The following is a 27,494-nucleotide window of genomic DNA, read 5'->3' as shown; positions in this document are numbered from 1 at the left end:
GAAGTCAAGCAAATGGCACCTTTTATTGGCTAACTCAACAAATAATAATATGAAAGCTCTCAAGACAGCTCAGGCCTCTTCTTCAGGCAAGTTGTAATGGCTAACTCGGTACAACACCCTAATACTACAGTCCCAGGCCACAAAAAATTGATTGGGTTCTGGGGGAATTCCAAAGAAATGAAGACCTCTAATACAGACAATTAGACAAGCAGGTTGCAAACAGAATTTCTTTCTCAATACATTTACTTTGGTAAGGCAAATCAGTGGAAAAGAATATGTGAAGAATAATCTAATATTCAGAAAATGATTAAAATGTAGTGTTTTGAAATAAAGGCAATGTCATTTTTAGAGAAATCCATAACATCTTTATGTGAGATAAAGAAAAATGCAATTTAGTCATACAGTATTATTAAGGGACGTTTTAAATGAATAGTGAAAAAAAACTGGTATTTGAGTTTGATGCTGAAATGTTCATTTTGGCATTTTATGATTTACATTATTGTGTGTGTGCCACAGTTGCCCAAAAAAGTACTAATGCAGGATCTTTATAACAGTAAATAATTTTGCTTACAAAATAAAGGCATTAGGGAAGGACAAAGCAGTGAGAGAATAGATAGATAGATAGATAGGTAGATAGATAGATAGATAGATAGATAGATAGATAGATAGATAGATAGATAGATAGATAGATAGATAGATAGATAGATAGATAGATAGATAGATAGATAGATAGATAGATACTTTATTAATCCCAAGGGGAAATTCACATACTCCAGCAGCAGCATACTGATAAAAAACAATATTAAATTAAAGAGTGATAAAAATGCAGGTATAACAGACAATAACATTGAATAATGTTAACGTTTTTAATGTTAACCCCCCGGGTGGAATTGAAGAGTCACATCGTGTCACTGAAGCTACTCCTCATTCTGGTGATGATACTGTTCAGTGGATTCTTCATGATTGACAGGAGCCTGCTCAGCGCCCCTCGCTCCGCCACAGATATCAAACTGTCCAGCTCCATGCCTACAATAGAGCCTGCCTTCCTCACCAGTTTGTCCAGGCATGAGGCGTCTTTCTTCTTTATGCTGCCTCTCCAGCACACCACCGCATAGAAGAGGGCTCTTGCCACAACCGTCTGGTAGAACATCTGCAGCATCTTATTGCAGATGTTGAAAGATGCCAGCTTTCTAAAGAAGTATAGTCGGCTCTGTCCTCTCTTGCACAGAGCATCAGTATTGGCAGTCCAGTCCAATTTATCATCCAGCTGCACTCCCAGGTATTTATAGGTCTGCACCCTCTGCACACAGTCACCTCTGATGATCATGGGGTCCATGAGGGGCCTGTAATGTAAACTAATGTCCAGAACAGACACATGATACCTGTTTAATGGGTTTCCAAGTGCAGTCTTGGAGTGCCACAGTGACTGCAGGTTTTGATTCCAACCTAATTTCTAAATTAGAAGTCGATTATTAATTTGGAAATCATTAGCTCAGGTGACATTTTTTTATTTTGTTTTGGTTAACTTGCTTGCTAAGATTCCCAACTCTTAATTTGTTCTGTTAGTCTTAAACACCTGTATTCTCTGATTTTTAAATGCCTTCTTTTCTTTAAACATCTTCCAGAAAAATGGTAAAGGAACCAGCAGTTCATCATTTAATCCTGTCCCATTTATACCAGTACTGTATGTGATCATCATGAAGTATCCATCTCTCTATTATAATAAAAAAATCTCGGGAGACGAGACTTTTTATCCTGCGATCTTTTGAAGAGACTTTTTGGAATGTAGTCTTGCGAGACGGTGACTTCTGCCATTAGATTGTTTCAAGTCACACCCTGCTTACAACCATTTTGAAACAAGACCACGGTTCTCTATCTTGTGAATGGTTTTGTCAGACACACTTCTTGTGCTATCAGCTCTTATAAATTTTAACGTTTTTCTCACTTTAAGTTCTCAATTAAAGAAGACTTATTATGTTCAAATCTTATTGAAGAATTTAATCACGAAGGGTTATCAACAGAAGAAATGAGTACACGGGCAATCCTAGCACCTAGAAATGAGGAAGTCAACTGAATTTACGGCAAAAATGTTGATTGGTAACATGGCAAAATGGTTAAATGCGTATCAATAGACTATGCTGAAACAGTTGATGCTGATCATGCGGAAGATGAAAACAACAACTTACAATATCCCGAAGAATATCTACAAATGTTAACACCTTCCGGTCTTCCACCGCATGAATTACTGTAGAAAGAAGGATGTATCCAAGAAAGTTAATGTAGTACATCTCCCGCGGATAACATTAGACACTAAAGGAGATCTTGATATGCCATTCGTATTAAAACATTAACAGTTTCCTGTTATAATAGCTTTTGCAATGTCAATTAACATGTCTCAGAGTCAAACATTCGAAAAAGTAATTTTATTTAGTAGAGGGAAAGAAATGAAATTCAGTCATGGACAGTTATATGTCACGTGGATACAAATGTAACACTTCACATGAAAATTAAAATCTGTTTAAATTGTACATTCACATCCCCATTCGTGAGTGGCAGAACTGCAAAGAGGGCTAGTGTGTAGCGCTGGCCAGCGAGTTCGCGAGCGAAGTGAGCAGGAGGCAGAGCCCCCTAGTTTAACTAAAATATATAGGAGGAAATGCAAGAGAAAAGTAATAAAAAGACTAATAATTACTTATCTGCTCTGGTCAGAGATCATTTAGATGACATCAGAAAGAAAAAAATCTACAATATAAGAATGACCTGACATGAGTGAAAGAAAGCCGTAGAATTAAATAGCAGACTCCGTTATCCACTTGATGTGGCTTCTAAGAAACTTGGTTGAAACAAAAACCTACAGCCACAGAGGCCCACCTGGACCAAACCTGAGGACCCTTGAGTTAGCCTGGCTTGATTTGTGCCATCTATTGCTGTCTTGGAAGGTTACGTTCAATGGTGAGGACCTAATTAACTGAGCACACTTTAAAGTTCATACTTTATCAACATTATTTAGCATCTGGAGTTTTTTTTTTCTGTCCTCCCCGCCATCTGACCTTACTTTATTCTTTGTTACTTAGTATTGCTTAATCTTATATTTATTTTATATAAACTTTTCTTTCTTCATCTTGTAAAGCACTTTGAGCTTGTGAAAATAAAAATGTGCTATAGAAATAAATGTTGTTGTTAAAGTCTATGGCATTCATAATGCATGTTGTGTGAGACCAACTTAATCTTATTTACCTCTGATTAATTTAATATAATTTGCTTTATTTTTTATTTTACAGATAAAGCTGGATGTTCTGCAAAGCAGAAAATTCAAAGTTTCTTTAAGGAATATGTCTCTAAGCAACCTGAAGAAATTTGGGTGTCATTGGCAGAGAAAACGTTTCAATGCAAGTTAGACATCTCAGGCCAATATAAATTTTGCAGTATAGGTAAGAAACTATTTTAACTAAAGTGTCTTTTTGGAGTCTCTGTGTCCTCTCCATGTCTTCTTTGGCTTTCTTTCTTTTACTCTTGTTTTCTTTGTATCCCTAAATCATACATGTTGGGGTAGTTGGTGAGTCCATATTAGCCTTGTGTGAGTGTGAGCGCAGGCACAGTAATGGATTTGCTCTTGCCTTAGATAGACTATGGCAAGCCAGTATGAGAAAGCTATGTTAGTTTATGTATTCATTTGGTTTTGGTATAATGTTTGAAAAAATACAAAATGAAGTAAACGGTCAGAAATAGTATTGTCAGATGTTGAAAAAAGACATCGAGGTGTTCTCACTGGTCCAAGTTACAATAAAAGATTGACTCAGTTGAGTTCAGGTAAAATCTAAGTATAAATGTAAGTATAAAATCTAAACATAAATTTTACAAATTTCTAAATGCAGAATTAATACACACAAAAACACACAGAAAACTAAGCAGAAACTGTTTAACGTGATAGGAAACTAATATTTGTCCACTGATTAATTGTTGATATGGCTTTTTGAGAATGGAGGAGCAGCATCCTTTGGAGAAAATAAACCTCCTTACTATTACTGTTACTCCTGTGGTTGGTGTGTGTCAAGGTACTGACATTCTAATGGAAAAGAGCTGCAGTTGTGTAGGAAACTAATGTGATTTCTTTTTTAAAAAAAAGTCAAGTCTGGTAACTTTATGTATTGTTTTAGACCTTCTGGGTATAGTTGGGTAGACCTTACTATTTTCCTTCAAGCTTGTCCCTGATGATAAATGTATTTTTCAAATATCTGAAATAACCTTCTGTGTAATCTTTTCTTCAATATACATCTGAGTGAATATCTTACATGTCTTCAATCAGTTTTACAACCAGCCAGAAGAATACTATGCTAGTGCATGACAAGGATTCTGTTACTGTAGCATCATTCATTGCTGGGTTTCAGTTTGTATTATCAATATTAGGAAGATTGCTTTTTTTTTAACAAAGTTATATGAGCATTCATTCAAACATTTTTTTAACCAAGAATTTATTTTTGGTGAGATATGCTGTAATGGCATTCAGCTGTATGTTAAATTAAATCATTAAAAAAATGTTTGTGTTAAATACCGTATATACACGCATTTAAATTGGGTATTGAAACCAGAAAAATCAATCTTAAAATCAGACCCTGACTTATATGCCCATTCAAAAATCCAACACTTAAATTGTTTTTTCTCACCTCTTCTTGCCTCCTCGAATCTCACATCAGTTTCTCAGACACATCAAATTTTGTTGCAGTAGCACAGATACCAATTTATTTTGCCACTTCAATGTTTAATTTAAAACCAGCTTCATATTTTTTTCTGATCGAATGCTCCATCGTAGATAAGGGATGCTCTTACGATAAAGGTGTATAAGGGTGTGAGATACAAAAAACACACAACAGTGCAGATGTCGCTTTGGAATAGTTCAGCTATTACCATTTGGTCACATAGGCACAATACATAGAAAAAAATGGCAGTGTGCTCCATGGTTACTCTCTCAGGCGGCCGTTAGCAAATCATAATCTCTTAGATCAGTAGCGTGAGTTTTCTTCATTCGACTTATATGACTGACACTACAAAATACAGGAAATTATACAGTAAAATCAAGCCCCGACTTATCTGAGAGAGAACTTAAATGCGAGTATATACGGTAGTGTGACCAAAAGGGGGAGCCACTGAGCCCCAAATGCCAGACAAATGTCCCACAGACACAGATCTGGTTCATTTTACAATACCATCTTAACAGGTACTTTAAGCTAGTCCAGTACAAAGTAATAGAACCTTGATGCTATTAGCTGTTTCCTTCCACTCCTCCTTATTGAGCATTGTCTCCTTCCTCCAAACTCTTGAGTCCCAGTGGCAGGTGAGGAGTCTCCTTTTACCTCAGACCCAGGAGTACCTCCAGTGCTAGAGTATTGTCTGATGGAAGCACTTCCGACTCGGATGAAAGCTTCTCAAAGAAGTAAGGAGCTCCCCCTGGTGGCACTCAAGGACCCCAATAGAGCTGTCATTCCCAGCCTGCCCTGTTGGTATCAATAAAGGTATCATAGCGCAGGGAGGCTGCCACCTATTGTGTGAGGGGAGCAGATAATCCATACAGGTTGTTTCACCCTGTTCCTCCTTTATACTGGTTTCCCAACCAAGTAAGGAACCATGAACCATTCTGGCCGAGATGCCAGCCCATGCTTGGTGTCCATGACATTACGTTTGTAAGGTCAATCTTATTACATGTGCTGAATACATTGAAACTCTCATAGTAAAAATCAAGGGTCATCACAATTGAAACCAAATGTAACAAACTGTGCATTCTAATGTAAGTCAGGTAACATTTTGCATTGTGATAAACAGTTGATGTGTATAGCAGAGTAAACAGTCAACAAGACTGTAAATCAAGAAGACAATAAAGAGTCAAAGTTGGTCTTACTGTTTGTCAGAAGTCGGTCTGGAGCTGTAAGGAGTATGGGGCGAGCATAGCTAGGATGCAATGAACTGAAGCCGTGGTCACTTGCATAATCCTGGGGTAACTGATACCCTCGAAATATTTTCTTCTTTAACATGATGAGCCTTGTTGGCCTGAATTACTTGTTCTTGGTAAAACTGTTCAAATGTACTAAATGTTATTCTATATACAGTACTATACATCATCTGCTTTGCTAGCTAATTTTCACACATCAGCATTCATAGAATTTATGCTGACAAATTATTGTAAGATTCATGTATGTTGAGCATTTAATGCATGACAGTTGAAATTATGAGCTTGTTTAATTTAACCACCTTTACTCCTTTCACTGTGGACTCTTTTTACATTTTGATATCATACATATTTCCTTATTGGTAAGGTCATTTGTTTGGTTTGTTTTCTTCTAGAGCCGTCTTCTAAAAAACAAATGGCAGAACAAGAGGCAGCCAGAAAAGCCCTGTTTCATCTGAGCGGAATTCTTGGCTCGGATGGTGTATGTAATGACAAAAACTATAAAGGGATGCTTCAAGTGCTGCTTGAAAGGCAGCGTCAGGCAAAGCCTACCTATCAGTCTTGTGATGGGAAGAAGGAGGAAGATGTCACAGATAAAGGTAGAGCCAAACTTTCATGTTTTTTATTGCATACAAGTGACAGGTCTGGAAAGCACTTGGGAACTTTTTTTAACTTCCTCCTGAAAGTCTTATGAGTAGGTCTCATGAAATTGCAGTTTGAATTTATTTAGAACATGCCATTTATAACCAATGTGGTTGATGGAAGGGTTACAGGTCCACAAATGTAAGTGTTGGAGTGCCAATCTGGTTGTGCCCATTTAATGAAATGAAAGATATAAACAAAAGGTCCGCTTGATGGTGCCAAAACAAATGAGCATCAGGGTCTCCTTGCTTCAGGAACCGTTCTTGGATAACAAAGCCTGCTTCAGTCACTGTGGGAAGGAGCTCTGTCCAGTGGTGTGTTCTCATATCGAGTGGCACCTTCTTCTTGGAACCATGGGGGGGTATAGCTAGGGGACTGGAAGGGGCGGAGTCGCTTGCCCTGACTGTGCATCTTCTCAGCGGAAGGAACAGAAGATGATACGGTTAGTGCCATTGCCCCCTCATGGCCAGGAGTGGTAGTACACACCCCAGAAGAGCCCAGGGGAAGATCCACTAACACGCATACATGTCATCAAGATGAGACTGTTGAACAGTTAGTTATGCTATTCCAGTATTTTCATTTGTAAGAGGCCACAGAGTTTGTTTCATATGTCCATGGATGTTTAAATGAGGAAGTGCTTTCTGCTTTCCTTCTTGAATATATTCTCGTGGCGTTCTCACATGTGTATTTTACTGTGTTACTTAGTGTATACATCCCTATGCCATTCAGCACCTGGATTGTTAGGAAGGCTGGTATCCAGATTCATTAAAAGAAAAAAAAACAAGGAGTGCAGCATCGCTCTGATTCGTCTGAAAGTCATTAATCTTTTTTTTTTCTCCTGCTTACCAGGCAACAAGCTTAGATGCCATTTTACAATACAGTGAGCTGGGTCCTAATTGTTTAGGGTTGATATCTTTATAGTGTGCGTAAATATAAAGTAAATATTCTTTTTACTAAGTCATTAGAGAATACCATTTTTTGGGATGGTATCAGTGTTACATTGTATATTTAAAGTTAATTTTGAAACATGTGAGACATTGATGTGAAGACAGTGACATGCTGGTTACTGTTTAAAAGCAACTAGTTAATGTTTTTTTTATGTGTGCCGTTTGCGACCTCTGTTGATGTTATTATTTCATTTGGACTTGAATTTCACTACATTTATCTACTTTAATATGGAGTCAATTCTTACAAATCCATGTGTTAATATTTTAAATGTTGTACTTATATATTTCTTCCAAGTAATAATAGAACATTACATCATTGATCTGTTGCTGCCATTCACATTATACAGTAATGGCCAAAATAATTGGCACCCCTGGAATGCACCATTTCTCCCAGAAAATTGTTGCAATTGCAAATATTTTGGTATACACATGTTTATTTCCTTTATGTGCATTGGAACAATACAAAAAACAGAGAAAAAAAGCCAAATGTGACATCATGTCACACAGAACTCCAAAAATGGGCCGGACAAAATTATTGGCACCTTTTGAAAAATTGTGAGTAAATCATTTTATTTCAAGCATATGATGCTCGTTTGAACTCACCTGTGGCAAGAAACAGGTGCTGGCAATATAGCAATCACACCTGAAGCCAGTTAAAATGGAGAAAAGTTGACTCAACCTTTCTGTTGTGTGTCTGAGTGTGCCACACTAAGCATGGAGAACAGAAAGAAGAGCAGAGAATTGTCTGAGGACTTGAGAACAAAAATTGTGGAAAAATATCAACAATCTCAAGGCTACAAGTCCATCTCCAGAGATCTTCACGTTCCTTTGTCCACTGTGCGCAACATAATCAAGAAGTTCACAATACATGGCACTGTAGCTAATCTCCCTGGACGTGGATGGAAGAGAAAAATTGATAAAAGACTGCAATGAAGGATAGTATGAATGGTGGATAAACAGCCCCAATCAGATTCGAAACATATTCAAGCTGTTCTGCAGACTCAGGGTGCAACAGTGTCAGCTCGAACTATCTGTCGATATCTGAACGAAATGAAACGCTATGGCAGGAGAGCCAGGAGGACCCCACTGCTGACACAGAAACATAAAAAAGCCAGACTGGAGTTTGCCAAAATGTACTTGAGGAAGCCAAAATCCTTCTGGGTGAACGTCTTGTGGACAGATGAGACCAAGGTAGAGCTTTTTGGTAAAGCTCATCATTCTACTGTTTACAGAAAACGGAATGAGGCCTACAAAGAAAAGAACACAGTACCTACAGTCAAACATGATGGAGGTTCTAAGATGTTTTGGGGGTGTTTTGCTGCCTCTGGCACTGGATGTCTTGACTGTGTGCAAGGCATCATGAAATCTGAAGACTACCAAAAGATATTGGGGCGCAATGTAGGGCCCAGTGTCAGAAAGCTGGGTCTGCGTCAGAGGTCATGGGTGTTCCAGCAGGACAATGACCCCAAACATACCTCTAAAAGCACCCAGAAATGGTTGAAGACAAGAGTTCTGAAGTGGCCAGCAATGAGTCCGGATCTAAATCCGATTGAACACTTAGAGAGAGATCTCAAAATTGCTGTTGGGAGAAGGCGCCCTTCAAATCCGAGAGACCTTGAGCAGTTTGCAAAAGAAGAGTGGTCGGAAATTCCAGTTGAGAGGTGTTGATGGTTATAGGAAGCGCTTGATTTCAGTTATTTTTTCCAAAGGACATGCAACCAAATTTTAAGTTGAGGGTGTCAATAATTTTGTCCGGCCCATTTTTGGAGTTCTGTGTGACATGATGTCAGATTTGGCTTTTTTTCTCTGTTTTTTTGTGTTGTTCCAATGCACATAAAGGAAATAAACACGTGTGTACCAAAACATTTGTAATTGCAACAGTTTTCTGGGAGAAATGGTGCATTTTCTGGGAAAATTCCAGGGGTGCCGATAATTTCGGCCATGACTGTATGTACTATTTTATTTACGTGCATGATGTTTTACAAAGGTTCATTTCCTGAACCGCACATATACTTAATGTAACATGCATGTAAAGGTGAATGAGATTCCTTTTCCAGTTTCTTATAGTGTGGACAAGGTAGTAAACAAATAAACTGGTTATCATGGAAGATGTCTTGTGTCTCGTTGTCTCTGACTGGACATCTGCAGTGGGTCCAACTTTCTGATTCAGCATTGCATGATTGTGGAGGCTGCCACTGTTCAATACCTTCATTACGTTAATGTTTAATATTTCATGTGAAGAATGAAGAAACAGAGTTCTTTGTGCTCAGAGCAGTAGCATTAGCAGATGTTTTAATGGACATTTTACATTGGGACATTTAGATGTAACTTCAGGGGTATTTTAACATTCACAAAATATCAAATAATATTTGTCTGTGATTGCTAATAACGTTAGATGATCAAAAAAGGACACAATACCACCTGTACCGCACATAACACTTTATTTTTGTAATATAATACATATTAACAAGGTGAAACAGCAAATAAAGTATTTCTATCTAGTTCTATGCATTAAATTGACCTTAACAGCAAGAGATGTTATATGAGCACATCAAATGAAAGGTTTTGTTCCTCCATAAAGTGCCTATTGTGGATCAGATTTTCAAGAAGCCCCTAGAACTGATCATTTGGTTAACATAGACGACTATTCTGTTTTGTGCCTTAGACCTTCAGCAAGGACTCAGAAGTGTAATGTAAGGTGATTTTATATATACAATATGTATTAAGATCTCTCAGTAACAAATACAAAAGAAAAATAAATATCACCATTTGCCTTTTAGATATTGTCAGCTTTTAAGTTTTATAGCAAAATCTTCTTTTTGGATCTCACATACTAAACATTTTCAATAGCTTCATCTTTGTTAATAGTGATATCTTACGATCAGAGAACTGTGCTTGCCCACTTAGATTTCTGGATTTGTACGTAACCAATCTGATCTTTGTTCAGCAGTTGCTGTTGATACAGAAAAATGTGACGTAGATTTTCAACATCTCAAAACGGTGTTGGAAGCCCTTAGTTAGCATCGACCTTGATTAATATACTGGACCAAGCATTGCTTGGGTGCTGTTCGTTTGGCAGGTGTGTGCAGAATGAAACACCTTCACCTCTATCAGTAGACCTGACCCCACTGAGGTTGAATGGAACTGCCAAAATGAGTCGCTCTTTTTTCCTGTCAGAGCAAGAAGACGTGGAAATCATTCTCACAGATGCCCATGATGTTACAATGCTTTGCTTGGTTGCAATGTGCTTGAGCTGATAGGCAGAAAAAACAATGTGTCGTGAAAAACTGTTATTTTTTTAAATCTGCAATACTTTTTGAAAGTTGGGTGTGGTTGAAAAATCATAACAAGCCATCTAGAAAAGCCAGTGTTACAAGCACAGTGACTGTGTGTGGCTTTGTGGTAAGGCCATGTCATGGGGATACATGAGAGCCTGGGGTAGTGTGACTCAGTCATCTGATTACCCTTCTGTTTAACGAAATAGTCCTTACTTCAATGAAAGGAGGAGGTATGGTGCTGCATGGGAAGCTAGCAAAGGATGCTGGATAGCTGCACGGATGCAGCAGGGGGTACCAGCATGAGTGGCTGGACGGCGTCATGGCAGTTCTCTGTGGGTGGAGGTGGCAGACAGGCTTATCACGCTGTGTACTGACACCCTGGTAGTGCTCTGTCACTTGTGGCATGAGAGTGACAGGTGAGGTGTTGGTTAGTAGAAGCCATGTGAGGGCCCGGAGTGAGTTAACATTACAAAGTGCTACATTTTTTTACTTTTGAAACTTTTTTGGAATATGTTGTAAGTATCAAAATAAAAATTAGTGTTTAAAAAAAACCCAAGAAAATTCATTATTTGTAACATCAAATAATGGGCTGTTTATATGGTTTTCATGTCAAAGATCATTTACTAATCACTGCTTTCTATTATTATTTGTATTCTCTGTACTGCCCCAACTTTTTCTGAGTTGGGGTTGTAATTGTATATGTAATATGGTTTAGCTTTTAGCTATGGATATTTTAGGTGCCCACTTAGGGTCATATACCATATAAATTTGATTGTTTATAAAGGTTCCATGGAGGGATTGTGTGTACATCTATGTGATAGAATTTGATGATGCTGAGATCTGGTGAGGGCTATGAGTGTTGTAAAAGATAGCCCCGGACACAGACAGACACTGAGACCACCAGATGTCCAAACCACACACGTTTTATTAACAGTCCAGCACACTCACAGTGTCCATGCACCATACATCTTTTGAGTCTTCTCTGGCCTCCTTTCCTCCAGTCCTCCCAAGCAATGCCTTCTTCTTACAGACTCCAGCTCTCCTTCTCGAGGAAGGTGGCCTCTTTTATAATCACCTGGATGAGCTCCAGGTGCTCTCTGATGAACTTCTGGCGGCACTTCCTGGTGTTGCGGAAGTGCCACATGTGCATCCGGAAGCACTCCGGGTGTCCCTGGAATTTGTTTCACCAGCACTTCCGGGTGCATCCAGGGCTCCACAAACTTCCGGGCACCCCCTGGTGGTGACCACAGGCTCAAATAGGGTTGAGCTTCCATGCTCAGTCCCTGTGGCCCCCATACAGACCAGGCCGACTGCTCTCTCGTGGACCAGGGGAGGTATAATCCCTTTCCCGGTCCTTCCAGGCATCCCGGCTGGGCATAAGCCCCCTGTTGTCCGCAACAGTGTATACTGTGGGCTCCTGGCATAGCACATGTCAACATGGACTCAATAGAGGCCTCTACTCCTTTGCAAATCTAGCCAATTACTAAAAAACACTGTAAGGTGAATTTTTGCAATAGAAACACATAATTATCATTAATATGAATAGAAATAAATGTAAATGTTGCCTGGCCCCAAAACATAATCCCCATTGTTTTCTCAAATAATGCTAAGTGTCACACACATGTGCATGGGAGGCAGCTAAAGAGTCAGAATAGTGACAATTCCATTCCTGACCAGGGGGTGGCGAGGTGCACTGACTTTTTCTCTCAATCCTCTGCAGACCATTCACGGGAAATTCCACAGGGTTCCGGTGCCCGTGATGACGTCACTTCCTGTCCCGATGATGTAACTTTTGTTTGTGGCGCCCGTGGTGATGTCACTTCCTTTCCCAATGACATCACTTCCAGTCCTCAGTTTTAAATCTGCCATCATTGCCACATGTCTTCAGTTCTGTTTTGGACTTTGAACCAGACACAACTCTATGGAATTTAACCCTTTTGCAACCAGGGCATAATACACAGGTGGCTGCCCCAAACCTTTTTATGTCTCCTGTCCATTCTTGTGACATAAGATACATAAAACCTAACCAGAATTTGTTTAATAACAGCATTTATCATTCAAACCAACTCTAATACAACATTTTCCCTTCATTAAATATTGGTTAATAAGGCTCTTAAGCCATGCTTTATTAATTCAGAGAAATTCTTTCATGATTTTTTTGAAGCCACAGTACTCAAGATGATATGAGAAGACCCTTCGGTAAAACATGTGCCAAGCTGCCGGGACCACAGCGTGTAAATGCAGAATGGGCGATGAGAACAAATGAAACGGAGATTGCATCTCACCACCATCCACCAACCATTCTACCCTCTTAGTTTGGCAGTGTGCAGCCAGGTGTGCTTGGAATGATTATGACTAATATTGATAAATTAGCGCTACCATCACACGTTCGAAAGTCATTCCAGACTGGGTTTTCGTAATCATGAAAATTCAACTTAATTGTGGTTAGTAAGATTAACAAAATTATTAAAAGAGTTTTCCTGCATAGCCAAATTTTATTAAAGTAGGGGCAGCCAATATTTCTAAAGCCGACTGTCTGCCCAAACTGTTCTTAATGACCAACAAGAATTATAAATCTCATGGATGGGATGACAGAACCAATCCAGTGAACAACAATCCCAGCACTACCTGACAATGTATCTTTAATGAGATGTTTGCTAGATGAAAGACGCAAATAGAGAAAAATATTACAATATTATACCTGGAATTTGGTAAAAGACACATGGCAAAGCCTGAAGTCATGTGGCACAATATTTGTGAGTAACAGGGAATAGAAACAACAATCTGAACATGGCTGTTCACTTTCAACTTCCTTTATTCAAATTTCAGCACCAGTACCATGAATTTGATTTCGTGAAGCTGACACAAATAAAACATCAATGCAAACATACAATATAAGTAACTATCAGTTCCCAACGATCTAAAACCACAAATTCACACACTCATTAAATTAGTCAAGAACATTTTAGAAATTTAGCAGTGGTGGCAGAATTGTATTTTAGCATTGTTTTTCTAAAGCTGTGTATATAATACCTGATCTGAGGGATCAATGAATGCTAAACACTCCCAGGATGAGCTCACCTCAGTCTGTCTGGTTTGCTGATGGGTTTCAGACAAGAAGTTCTTCATGTGCGACACACCTGCTGATTCATTTCTGTTACGGCCAATACGTTTTTTTCTTTTGTATTATTGTGTTTTTATCATTAAGGTAACAAGTACCCACAGCAGATTTTTCTTTCTGTTCCTTCCTTACATTCTTTATTATTAAGAATGCCTAGGTTTTATAAATTTTAATGATTTATATGATTTATAAAAACTTTTGTGCATTATATCTTTTGATCATTATGTAGTATATTTTCTATTCATTAAAAAATGACTTTGAAATATTTGTTTTTTTTTACAGTTTTTTTTTCATTTTGTTGTTTCAGGTATCTCTTCTAATGCTGTAGGTCCCCCCAGAAATGATGAAGACTCCACAGCCAGTCTCCCATCCATTTCAGCAGAAGCATCTATGGAGGATATCTCAGCCTCGCAGGCCAAAATGAAAAAACTTCAAACCGAGTCATCAAGTAAGGCAGTCTCCATATTTCCAGTTGTGAAGTTAGTGTTTGAGGTCTAGTTCTTAAGGAGTGAACAAACCCTACTACTAGGAGGTGCCTGTTTTGTCTTGGTAGACTTCTGTATTACTCTACTTTCCCTTTTTGCATTATTAATGTGTATATTAATGTCAGAATTCCTCAAATCTCACAGACTTACCACTGTTTATAAGGTATTGTATAGTATATAACCTCTCTCACCTTCCCTTCTACATTTATAACCTCAGGCAATTAGGGGTAGTTAAAGACAAGCAGGAGTTAAGTTACAACTTTAAATAATGTATTATTGATAATGTTAATAAATAATAACAATAAGCAAAGTACAAGTGAATATTAGCAACCACACAACCTGATAAATGCTGATGTGTAATTTCAGGCGGCATACAGACTTGTAGTTACTTTAAATGTCTCTAGTTAAGGCATCATTTTGGTCAGAATAGGTCGCATGCCTGTCTCAATTTGGCTGCCGAGTTGTGCTCTTCATGGCAATGGTGTGACAAAGAGATGCTTCTTCCTGGTGTTCCTGATGTTTTTAATAGAGAGAGGGAGGAGTAAATCAAGCAAATATATAGACTCTTTGTCCAAACCCTACAGCCAATAGGGCATCGTGATACTTAATGGCTTCAGGCAACTTTAGACCAATAGAATTCTGGTGCGACACAATGGTTTCACACCTGCCCCCAATACCATTTGTTAAGGTGAAGCTTGTCAGCTAGGTAGTTGGCCTCCATGTAGGGGTTGATTGAGAGAGTCCTGCAGAGAATTACTTGTCAGACTAGTTTTAGGCAGTTCCCCCAACAAGTCAAGTCAAGTCAAGTTGGGGAGCATGCACTGCTACAGTGCGTTGCCACACCCACTACACAACGAAACAACTCGGGATCCTGGTTGGAAACCCTCCAGACAGACACGCGGGCCAGTCCCACCCTCCGGACGTGACCCTCTATTTGCCGCAGCCAGGTGTTACGTTGGTGACCCCTTGGCCTGGTCCAGCCACTCAGGTCCCCAACAATGAGGATCTTACGAGCCGGATCACCCTCAGGAAACACGCCACATGGCCGTAGTGCTGTAACTGACACTCCCTCATAATGCAGATAATGTGCCTCATTTGAGACTCCATGAGCAACCGCTCATTCGACACAAAGTCAAACCAATGGTACCCAAGGATTTTCCAGAGAGACATAGTACCAAAGGAACCCAGTCTTCGCCTCAGGTCACTTGATAGCATCCATGTCTCACCACCATATAGCAAGACAGGAAGCACCAGGAATCAAAAGACTTGGACCTTCGTCCTTTTGCATAGATATCGGGAGTGCCACACACCACTTTCTAGCGACCTCATGACCCCCCATGCACTCCCAATCCGTCTACTGGCTTCATAGGAAGAGTCATCAGAGACATGAATGTCACTGCTAAGTAAACCTCTCAAAATTCCGCCAGCCCTTTCGTAAAATTACAAAGACTCAGTCCTTAAAGGTAGGGGTTCATAACCATGAAACCACTGCTGTTCTTATCAATTATATAACACTAATGTCTAAGTTACAATTAAAAAACATACAAAATATTTATCAATTTATATACAACATTTCATATCACAACAGTGCCACAATTATAGTCACCAAAAAAAGAGTAATGTTCATGGGTGTTTTTATGTATTTAGTGCATAAAACATGCACACATGTTACAATATTTATTTGCTGAAGCTTTTATCAAAAGCCATTTAAAAATCAAATGAGTTAACATTGAAAACAAGAAATTCATTGTAGTAATTCATTGTCACATGTACATTATGAGTCAACAATAATCACACACTGTGACAAATGATAAAGGGAGCGCTTTATCATTATACATGTGCTGAAAAAGATTCATCTTAAGTCTTTTACTAATAATAAAGTGTGCTCAGAAAATAAGCATGCTATAATCTAAAGCTTGTATTAGAAAGTTTGACTTAAAAAGGTAACTGCTGCCATCTACTGGTGAAGTGGCTGTAGTGTTACTATTTTTCTAACTGTTTTTGAATGTTAGTCAGTCATTTTGTGTGCAGTCACCAGCCATGTTACAGACAGCTGGGTAAAACCTTCAAAGATATCTTCGTACCATCTATGAACAAAATGGATACAAATTATAAATTATAATCATTGGAAATATTCTTTAATGAATATTAAAACTCACGGAGTACTGGTAATATGGTTGCTTTTGTGTTACCATATAGGTGATTTACAAAAGCATGTGTATTTATATTCTTTGCAGGCCACACTGCAGAACTGTTAAGACTATCCTGCTAGAATCTTTGAGTCAAAAGATCTTCTGCTAGAAGACTGCTGTAAATTTGTTGTGGAATAAATGTGCCTGTTATTTGGCTTAACCTCCATTCAATGTGCGTCTCGGTCCTTCCATCTCTGTGTTTTTTACAATATTATTATACAGTGGGGCTAAGAACTACAAAGATTTTAAATACACACTTCATGTCATATCCCTTTTTATCCTTGTGTGAAAGGTTAACTTCCTCTCTGTGTATTCCTTTAACTTTTGATTTCACTTGCGTCTCCTCTGAACTCTGACATGTTGCTTTGATGCAGATGTGGCCTTTAAAGGGTGAGATGTGCGCGGTAATGGCAAGAAACTGAAATGTTTAACACATCCTATAGGTGAACTGACCTTGGTAGAGTGGTAATGTAAGCCAAAGTGTAAATCGAATGTTTGCATAATTAAAAGAGAAAAAAAAAAAAAACTTGAAAAGAATATTTGTGATGCGGTAGGAATAAGGCTAGCATGTTGAAAGACAGGAGAATGGCTGAGTCACTATTTAGTACCTGTGAGGCAAGGCTGGTTTGCAAATGGCTGCCCTCATTCCAAAGCCTAGAAACAAGTGCCTGATCTCGAGACTTTAGAGGACAGGATGACTTATTTATTTTTGTGGATACACAGCAGCCCATACCATGACATCTAGGCTATTTTTTCATTTGCTAGTAGTCATCATGTGTATTTCACAGTATAGTATTCACCATTGATTATATTGGAAAGGAATACTTTAAAATGTAAAATTTAAAATACATAATTCTCCTAATTTCTTCTCCAATATTTCTTGTTTTAGTGGCTTTTTCTAATTGTCTGCTCCACACACTCTTCTAGTCACATTGGGCTCAGTCCAAACTGCATGTCAGATCCATAACTTTTTCTTAGCTGTGGCTCAAAGCAGTTTTCTAGAACTTCAACATATACTTCCTAAACCAGAATGCAACCAAATTCAGCTGTCACAATAATTTTTTTTTAATGAGCTATCATTCTGAAATGGGCGGCATGGTGGCGCAGCGATATCGCTTCTGCCTGGCAGTAAGGAGACCTAGGTTCGCTTCCCGGGTCCACCCTGCGTGCAGTTTGCATGTTCTCCCCATGTCTGTGTGGAGCTCCGGTTTCCTCCCACAGTCCAAGGACATGCAGGTTAGGTGCATTGGCGATCCTAAATTGTCCCTAGTGTGTGCTTGGTGTGTGTGCCCTGCGGTGGGCTGGCTGGGTTTGTTTCCTGCCTTGCGCCCTCTGTTAGCTGAGACTGGCTCCAGCAGACCCCCGTGACCCTGTAGTTAGGATATAGCGGGTTGGATATTGGTTGGATGGATAGATATCATTCTGAAATATCATTCTGTACCTGCTAACTTGAACCACTAAGCCTAGGATGTGTAACAAAGTTTGTTCCGAATCCTTCACGTGTGTTCTTACTTTCTTACTAGTGCAGTGCTTCATTTTACTTTTTGTCTTTTAGATATCTTCATAAAATTGGCATTGGGTGTGAATGAGTCATTAAAACAATCGCTCTATCAATATATATTCTTGTGCTCTTGTGTTGATGAATTTCTGTTGACTTTTCCTTCTCTCATATCCTCTTTAGGGCTCTGCATGTACTTCAGGGGGCGTGAAGTGAGAACGCCTACACATACGCATAGCTGTCCTGATGTGGAAATAGCTCAGTTTGCACATTTTGCTGCTGGTTTAAAGCATATGTGTGTAACATCTGCACCACATATGCAGTCAACACAAATATGTTTATGTAGCTTCAAAAACTTAGTGTTGTGTGGAGTGCTCTGTGGATGTGCACTTGACCCAAAATAATATCAAAATGATGTCTGTGCTGAATTTAGATCTGAGTACACAGAAATCTTGAATTGGCTAATTGGTTTACAATTGAAAAACTGCTGCACAATTCAGGTCCTTCAAACGATAAGAAGACAATATAGAAGAGGGAACAGAACAATTTACTGAATGAAGATAAAACACAAAGTGAACTGCCAATGTATGCACAAGAGCTGGAAATTATGAGCAACCACTAAATGCCCAAGTCCTATGTAGCTGGACATCTGCCCCTTACACACCCACCCCTCAGCTTGTGATACCATATTCGAAACTCTTTCAATTATGCCTTGAGGTTGAACTCAATTATTAGACTTAGAGGCAATCTGAATTCCACCTTACTCATGGCAAGGCTGTCACTAACTGGAGAACATTGTTCACTCAAAGCTGTTAGAAATGGCAAGAATATACCAATACAATTATATTTACGAACCTCTTATAAATTATGCATTGTTATCTAGTAAAATATTCATGAATCTTATAGAACTAGGAAAATGGCTCTTACACATCCGGCCCCTAATTGTTTATGCTAGGGCAGAAATCAATTACTTTAACTTTATTTAATAAGAGCCTTCATTACTTTACTAAACTTGTCAGTTCAGTATTATAAAAAGAAAAGGAACTGAATGATTTGCAGTTTTCCTAAACTATTATGTTACCAGTAACGGTGCACTGCCTGATAGATAACGTGCAGTGAATACACTTGACTGGAGCATTCATAGTTTTCATACTCTTTCTCTGTATGTTTAGCATTTGTTTGCTCAGAGGCTGATGCACTTGCTGCTTCCTGAACAGCTCTTCATTTCTCCACTCTAGCAGCCTGCTTCTTCTCTTCTTTGTCGGCATCTTTTCGCATTAAAACTGATTGTCAGTTTTTATGTTGCAATTACGTTTTTCTTAATTTTTTACTTAAGCTGGCATTTAAGTCTTCAATCTGCCTCAAGAATGATTTAAGATATGAAGAGGTGGGGAAGTGACGGGGAAGGATGTTAGGGAATGAGAACGGCGCCCATACGCATGTGCCACACGGCCACCCTGCTGGCCACTGCCGAGGGTTGATTCTACAATAAAATAAAAGAAAAAGAAAAAGAGGAATAACCTTGGAGATCAATCATCACCCCAAAAGTGAATAGTAGACATCACGTAGTATATATGTACCAAATTTCAGGTCAGTAGTTCAAATGTGCGAGCTACAGGTGATTTAAAATCCTGGACAGACAAACGGACAGCCGCGATAGCGTATTATATATAAATATACGTCATATTGTTTTTTTGACTGACATATTATTACAAGATAAACACTTACATAAACAAGTCAAGGCAGTAAGAGCAATGCAGTATAAGCACAATTTGACAAGTATTTTATAGTTCAAAGGCACAAGGCACACTTCAGGGTGTCGACTTGGCGCTGTTGTGTTTTTGTCAATAAAGAATTCCCTTCCTTGTGTCCATCCGTTTCTGGACTGAAGTAAAGCCCTACTCACCCTGTGTGTCTCATCTGTGGCACATGAGGTAAAATAAAGTTTTAAGAAAGAAAATGGCAAGAACTCATAAGATTGCAATCTCTTGAAGGCAGGATTGTGCTTACGTGTGGCCAGACGTCACTCATGGATGCTGCTGATCTTGCTAGTGCTTTCTGTGTCTTAACACTTTCCCTGTAGAGTTCAGGCTCCTGGATCAGCTATAATAGTAAAATGTCTAATGGTAAGGTAGAGTGTCAACATTTATTAGCACTTTTGTTTCAAGATTGACCCGTTTTAAGGACCAGGTTTAGATTTGTTGACCGGGAGGTTTTATAGCCAGTCCTGTTATTCAGTTGTAGCAATGGCTATGAGTGTGTGTACTATCTGCTTTGTATCTTCCTTCTTTAACATTTTTCTTTAACATTAGCTTCAACAGGAGAAGGTTTCCATGTATCTGTGTGTTTTACTCTTAAAAAAATTATTGAACTACCAGAGACTTTCAATGATAAGGAAGAGGCTAGAAGAGCCATATACCAAGATCTGTTCCGAAAACTTGACCTCTTGGCCCCAGAATCAGGTATTTTACTTTTTGAATATTTGTGCAGTAAAAATGTAACATGTGGAAAGTATGACGTTTTAAGGTGTTTGCCACTGTGAGATAGGAGTACCACTACATTTAAAGTCCAAGGGTCCGCCAGCCATAGCATCCTTATCATCAAGCCAACACTTTGTGAATTCCTTGATATGTGGGGCATAATGTGTAGGTCAGCACCCATGCACATTATTTCATTTCAAGACTATCAGCATACTTGACATTTCTGAACAGTTTGTACCTCAACATTCTCTTTAATACTCTGCTTTCAGCTCATAATCATCTAGGAATGTGTTTCCTGGTCAACATTTGCTTTGAATGATCAGGAATGCTGGATATCTAGTCAATGCTTTATTTTAATGATGTTTATTTTTGCAATTATTTCACAGAAACCATTGGTTATGATAAAGAGCAACCAGTTACAGATTTCCTTAGAAAGTATTCTTCTAATCAGCCTGCTGTGATCTGGAAAGAAACTGCAGAGAAAAAAATTCAATGCAAACTTGATATTTCTGGACAATACAGATTTTGCAATCCATGTATGTACTTTTGTTTTTGACCTTACAGTGTATGTTATATTTTGAACGTTTTTATATGCTCGATACATCTGAATATTATACACTTCCTTTGGCCGCACACTGAGTGCTGTATAAAATTTCAGATGTGTAATACTGGTAAAATAATGCTTACCAAGTTCCACATTGTAACACAGGTAGACTTTCTGCCTGAGCACACTGAAGTGTCACTCATTTTTAATGTTTTGTTTACAAGAGAAATTGATACAACACAATAGTTTCAGTGCACTTTGACCAACAATGTTCACAACTTGAGCATAGTTACCTCCAGTAATGTTGCCATTAGTATATCAGCAGCCATTCAGTTTGCATATAGCCTGGGTATTATTTAAGGAAATGTATTGGGAACTGTACTAATAGAATCCATCACAACAGTGGTTAAGTGTAAGGAAAACACAGAGAGATGATAAAAGTGTTCGGGCACCATTAAGGTGAACCCCATATATCAGGTGACAAAAACAAAAGATGGGCCAAGGGCATTGTAACCTGGAAGTGACGTCACTGGTCCTGCCAGTTGTCCGATCTGTTAGGGAGCGAGGAGGAGAAGCATTTGGCAACGGTGCGAATCCTCGACTTTGAGTGGAATACTACTTGATGATCCAACAAGTTGACTGTAAAATGCACACCAAATGAAGAAAGTTCAATGAAGAGGAGACCGGACACTAAACACTGAATTCAGGCTTGCTATTAAACAGAGTACTTTAAAAACTGAAAAGTGTTAAGTATGTACTGCCCAAATACAAACCGGATTCCAAAAAAGTTGGGACACTATACAAATCGTGAATAAAAACTGAATGCAATGATGTGGAGGTGCCAACTTCTAATATTTTATTCAGAATAGAACATAAATCACGGAACAAAAGTTTAAACTGAGAAAATGTATCATTTTAAGGGAAAAATATGTTGATTCAGAATTTCATGGTGTCAACAAATCCCAAAAAAGTTGGGACAAGGCCATTTTCACCACTGTGTGGCATTTCCCCTTCTTCTTACAACACTCAACAGACGTCTGGGGACCGAGGAGACCAGTTTCTCAAGTTTAGAAATAGGAATGCTCTCCCATTCTTGTCTAATACAGGCCTCTAACTGTTCAATTGTCTTGGGCCTTCTTTGTCGCACCTTCCTCTTTATGATGCGCCAAATGTTCTCTATAGGTGAAAGATCTGGACTGCAGACTGGCCATTTCAGTACCCGGATCCTTCTCCTACGCAGCCATGATGTTGTGATTGATGCAGAATGTGGTCTGGCATTATCTTGTTGAAAAATGCAGGGTCTTCCCTGAAAGAGATGACGTCTGGATGGGAGCATATGTTGTTCTAGAACCTGAATATATTTTTCTGCATTGATGGTGCCTTTCCAGACATGCAAGCTGCCCATGCCACACGCACTCATGCAACCCCATACCATCAGAGATGCAGGCTTCTGAACTGAGCGTTGATAACAACTTGGGTTGTCCTTGTCCTCTTTGGTCCGGATGACATGGCGTCCCAGATTTCCAAAAAGAACTTCGAATCGTGACTCGTCTGACCACAGAACAGTCTTCCATTTTGCCACACTCCATTTTAAATTATCCCTGGCCCAGTGGCAACACCTGAGCTTGTGGATCTTGCTTAGAAATGGCTTCTTCTTTGCACTGTAGAGTTTCAGCTGGCAACGGCGGATGGCACAGTGGATTGTGTTCACTGACAATGGTTTCTGGAAGTATTCCTGAGCCCATTCTGTGATTTCCTTTACAGTAGCATTCCTGTTTGTGGTGCAGTGTCGTTTAAGGGCCCGGAGATCACGGGCATCCAGTATGGTTTTATGGCTTTGACCCTTACGCACAGAGATTGTTCCAGATTCTCTGAATCTTCGGATGATGTTATGCACAGTTGATGATGATAGATGCAAAGTCTTTGCAATTTTTCGCTGGGTAACACCTTTCTGATATTGCTCCACTATCTTTCTGCGCAACATTGTGGGAATTGGTGATCCTCTACCTATCTTGGCTTCTGAGAGACACTGCCACTCTGAGAAGCTCTTTTTATACCCAATCATGTTGCCAATTGACCTAATTAGTGTTTATTGGTCTTCCAGCTCTTCGTTATGCTCAAATTTACTTTTTCCAGCCTCTTATTGCTACTTGTCCCAACTTTTTTGGGATTTGTTGTTTTCCTTTAAAATGATACATTTACTCGGATTAAACGTTTGATCTGTCATCTACGTTCTATTACAAATAAAATATTGACATTTGTCATCTCCACATCATTGCATTCAGTTTTTATTCACAATTTGTTTAGTGTCCCAACTTTTTTGGAATCCGGTTTGTATATACAAGTGAAACTTATATAAGACAGAAGAAAAAGAACAAAGTGTGGAGATAAGTCATAGACTAAAAGTGAAGTAACATGACATTGTTCGCAAATTGAACACGAGGTCTGTGCTGTGAGGTGGATTGTTCAGCAGCTCCCATGCAAAGCATGATAACAGTTCATGAGTGACATGTACAGTGTGCATTCTGTATTTATCTTACACCAGACACCTCTAGCAGTTGCCAATAAATTTCAGTTGAGGGTGTACCATTGGCACTCAAGAATTAGATTACACTACACACCTCTATGTTAGATCTTGTTTTGGGACATCCTGTTATTTCCAAAGTGATTTTTGCAGCAGTAGGAATTCAGTCACATCCTCTCAAGGCCTGAAACCTAATCACACATTATTTATTAATAGCTGTGACAACAGCTGTTACACATGTTGTTCTTAAATGGATCAGACATGTTTCCTTTCTTTTTAAAATATACTTGTGGCATAGACACGTAAAAGGTTAAAGGTAAAATCTCCCACCATATTCTACATCAATTTCCAACTCTCCACAATTACATAATATTCTTAAACCTACTTAATGCACAAAGGTGGGCATCACCAAGCCCACTCACCCAAAATTCCATGTACGTCATTGGGAATTTGGGAATACTCACAGGGAAATCCCATGCAGACATATGGAGAGCACACAAACTCCATATAGACAATAAGAAAATGTATTATTAGTTGCACATAATTGTTTTTTCCTAACTGTAATGTATTTGTTACTATGTGATGATGATGATTATTATTATTATTACACTTGTTATTAAGGATTATGTGAGTACAGAAAATTGATGTTTCTAATGTTGTACAGTGTAACAGAAGAAGACCGCGATAAAGAGTATGAGTACCAGCCTGGTTACCCCATATAATTGAATTGCAAAGAAAAAGAACAGGATATGCAATAACTGCAAGTTCACAACAGAACTGCCAAATATGGCAGAGCTTCCGGTTTTGGGTCCTTCTGGCAGGAAGAGGCAGGTCCAGGTGGACAGGCAACGGAAATGACATCAGAGGTGTTATAGCCATCAGTCATCCGGTCTGCAGAGGAGGGAAGAGAAAAAAAATGTTTCTGTTACTTATTTTAGAGTTACAATGGTAACATTATTGCACTCCATTCCATGACTGATTGTGTCACTTGACACTCGAATGTCATGGCTGCTGCCATGCTGTATATGGTAGTGGTGCTGGTTGCTACCATGTAACCACTGATGCTTCAAACTGTCGTCATCACGCATCTTGTTTTTAAGATATTATGCTGTGTAACAAGAGTTTGGGGTATTTCAAAGAATTTTAGGTTACGAATTTCATCTGGTAAGTTACAGCGTTTGAATCCCGCTTTTTAATCTGTGATTTTTGTCCTTTCTATTTGTTTAGTGATACCATTTAGTTAGGCTTCCCATTAATAAAGCTTTGCCTGTCTTTTGACCCTGATTCAGCCTGCTCTATTTCATTGACTATTTCATCTCTCAGTCTCTTTCATACATTTCTTTTATACTTCAAGTCAGACATGGCTAGCAGGCTAGTTAAACTGTTAATTAAGTTTCGGAAGTAGAAGAGTTTGTTCAACTCATTATTTTTAAATTGCATCTATCCTTGTTTCATGGCTAAAATATGCTATTGTAAGATTATAGCCTAAGTGACATCGACGCAGTATACTTGTGACCATTTTCAGTAAAGCCTCAGAGCTCTGTCTTTGCACTCACTGCTTCACCTCTGAAAGTTGTGTATATTCTAGTAACAAAGAGATGTATTCTGAAATTAATGCAGTAAACACTCGAGTAGATCTTAGATTTTCTTTGATATACCACATTTTCAAAATGTGGCTAAAAAGGAACAGTTCAACTAAAATGCCTGAAGCAAATGTAGTGTGATTTAGCTGCCTCTCAACTTCACACAGTAACCTTTGTCCCAGGAACAGTTAAGTTTCAAAATGTGAAATCTGAACTTGTGCAGAAAATACAGTTAATAAAACAGCAAAGAATGTGATGTCAAAGTGGCAACCCTGAAACATATCTCATGGGCAGTGTGGTCATCCGAGGGAATGATAGTCTTGACAAAATAAAAGTTGGGGAGCCAAGCCCGCCGTTCCCATTTACTTCAATTGAAAATGAAAACAAATGCACAATAGTGTCAAAAGTCTCTCTATTATAATAAAAAAAATCTTGGGATGAGACGAGACTAATACTGCGACGAGGCGTGACTTTTTGAAGAGACTTTTTGGAAGGAGGTCCTGTGAGACGGAGACTTTTACCATGAAATTCTTTCATGTCATGCCCTACTTACAACTATTTTCAAACAAGACCATGGTCATCAGGTGCATTCCGGCACTTAACCTGGACAGATACCAATTCATTAAAGGGCTTACTTATGAACACACACACACACACACTTACAAAGAGCCAGTTTAGAATCACCTATTTATCTAAATATGGCAGCGAGAAACTAATTAACGTGAAAATTGTCGAGTGGTTACACGGCAAATTGATTAAATGTGTATCAATAGATTATGCTGAAGCAGTTGATGGTGATTGTGCGGAAGATGAAAACATCAATTTACAATATCCCATAGAATATCTACACGTGTTAAAACAGTCCGGTCTTCCAACTTCCAACGAATTACTATTGAAAGAAGGATATATCGTAATTTTATTTCGTAATTTATGTATGAGTGATGCACTATGCAATGGAACAAGATTAGTTGTATTAAAAATTGGTCAAACAATTCTAACATGTAAAATTTAACAGGCGACAAGAAAGGTAATGTATTACATCTTCTGTGGATAACATTAGACACAAAAAGAGATCTTGATATGCCATTCATATTAAAACGTTTACAGTTTCCCGTTAGAATAGCTTTTGCTATGACAATGAATAAATCACAGGGACAAACATTCAAAAAAGTCAGTTTATTTATTAGAGAGAAAGAAATGATATTCACTCACGGGCAGTTATATATTGCGTTGTCACAATGTAAATCTAAACACGGATTCAAAATTCAATGCGATCTTGAAGAAAAGTTAATTCCAAATATTGTTTTAACTGAAATTTTAAAGTAAAAGTGAAAATAATGCCTATGTAACACTTCCCATGAAAATAACGATCTCTTTAAATTGTATATCCGGTTAACCAAACCCAGGGGTTGGCGAGTGAAGCAAGCAGGGGGCGGAATCCCTAGTATAATATATAATAGTCCCCTAGAAGCACGGGGCAAAGTAATCTTACGGTACTTTAGGTTATAGAGAAACTCCATTTCTCTGGTTGCTAGTTCGTGAAGTAAAGCCTCCTTCCGGGCAGTCGTGCTTTTATAGCCCAGGGACCGGAGGGGGCGCAGTCAGTTGCCCTCATTGGGCAGCTTCTTGGTACTACAGATGAGAAGATAGACAACACAGTTAACAGCAGCACCCTCTCTCGGCCTTGGGTGGAACTACATACCTGAGAATAACTTGTACGGTGACCCTCTGATCCAAATGCATGATAGCAGGTTTGGCAGCATATCATTTAGGAAAATAAGTCATGAAAGCAGTTGGCATACATGTGTGACTGTTTGAAAAATACACTTGTTGTTAACCATTTTCATTTTAAATATAAAATGTATTGTTTCTTATCTATAATATCACTCTTTAGATATATCAACCATCTGGATTTCTCATCTGGACCCTTTTCAGAAGAATGAAAATGTTATGAATAGAACATAACCCCTTCAGAAATAAAAAATGTTGTGTGAAATAGAACTTTGCCCATCTTCCAAAGAGACATTAATGATTTCTAAAACTCGATAATGTCAAGCACTTAATGGCCACTTGGAGGTTTTTATTTGTCATATGATGCACATTTCTGTTAGAAGTATTTATTAATGTTTTTATACATAGTAACACCAGATTAGCTAAACTTCTACAAAACGTACTAAGACAAATGACAAAGGCTGCTTTTAACAGTAATAATAACTGGTATTAATTAAATAAAAGATTATCCAGCCATCCATCTATTTT

The 27,494-nt window shown here is 38.6% G+C and overlaps 1 protein-coding gene across 5 annotated transcripts in view; it reads left to right on the top strand.

The window, feature by feature from the left end:
- The window catches only part of LOC120523627, a 96,887-nt gene that overhangs the window by 44,156 nt on the left and 25,237 nt on the right, over positions 1 to 27,494 (top strand). For all 5 annotated transcript variants that reach the window (XM_039745096.1, XM_039745097.1, XM_039745098.1 and 2 more), the window contains 5 exons: positions 3,282 to 3,431; positions 6,337 to 6,540; positions 14,237 to 14,377; positions 20,417 to 20,566; positions 20,971 to 21,120. In XM_039745096.1, coding sequence (XP_039601030.1) covers positions 3,282 to 3,431; positions 6,337 to 6,540; positions 14,237 to 14,377; positions 20,417 to 20,566; positions 20,971 to 21,120 — 795 coding nt within the window. The remainder of the gene's footprint in view (positions 1 to 3,281; positions 3,432 to 6,336; positions 6,541 to 14,236; positions 14,378 to 20,416; positions 20,567 to 20,970; positions 21,121 to 27,494) is intronic.

Source organism: Polypterus senegalus, chromosome 2 (genome assembly GCF_016835505.1).
Source record: "Polypterus senegalus isolate Bchr_013 chromosome 2, ASM1683550v1, whole genome shotgun sequence".
Classification (NCBI taxonomy): domain Eukaryota; kingdom Metazoa; phylum Chordata; class Cladistia; order Polypteriformes; family Polypteridae; genus Polypterus; species Polypterus senegalus.
The sequence above is the reverse complement of the archived record's forward strand: the minus strand, read 5'-3'. Positions and strand labels throughout refer to the sequence as shown.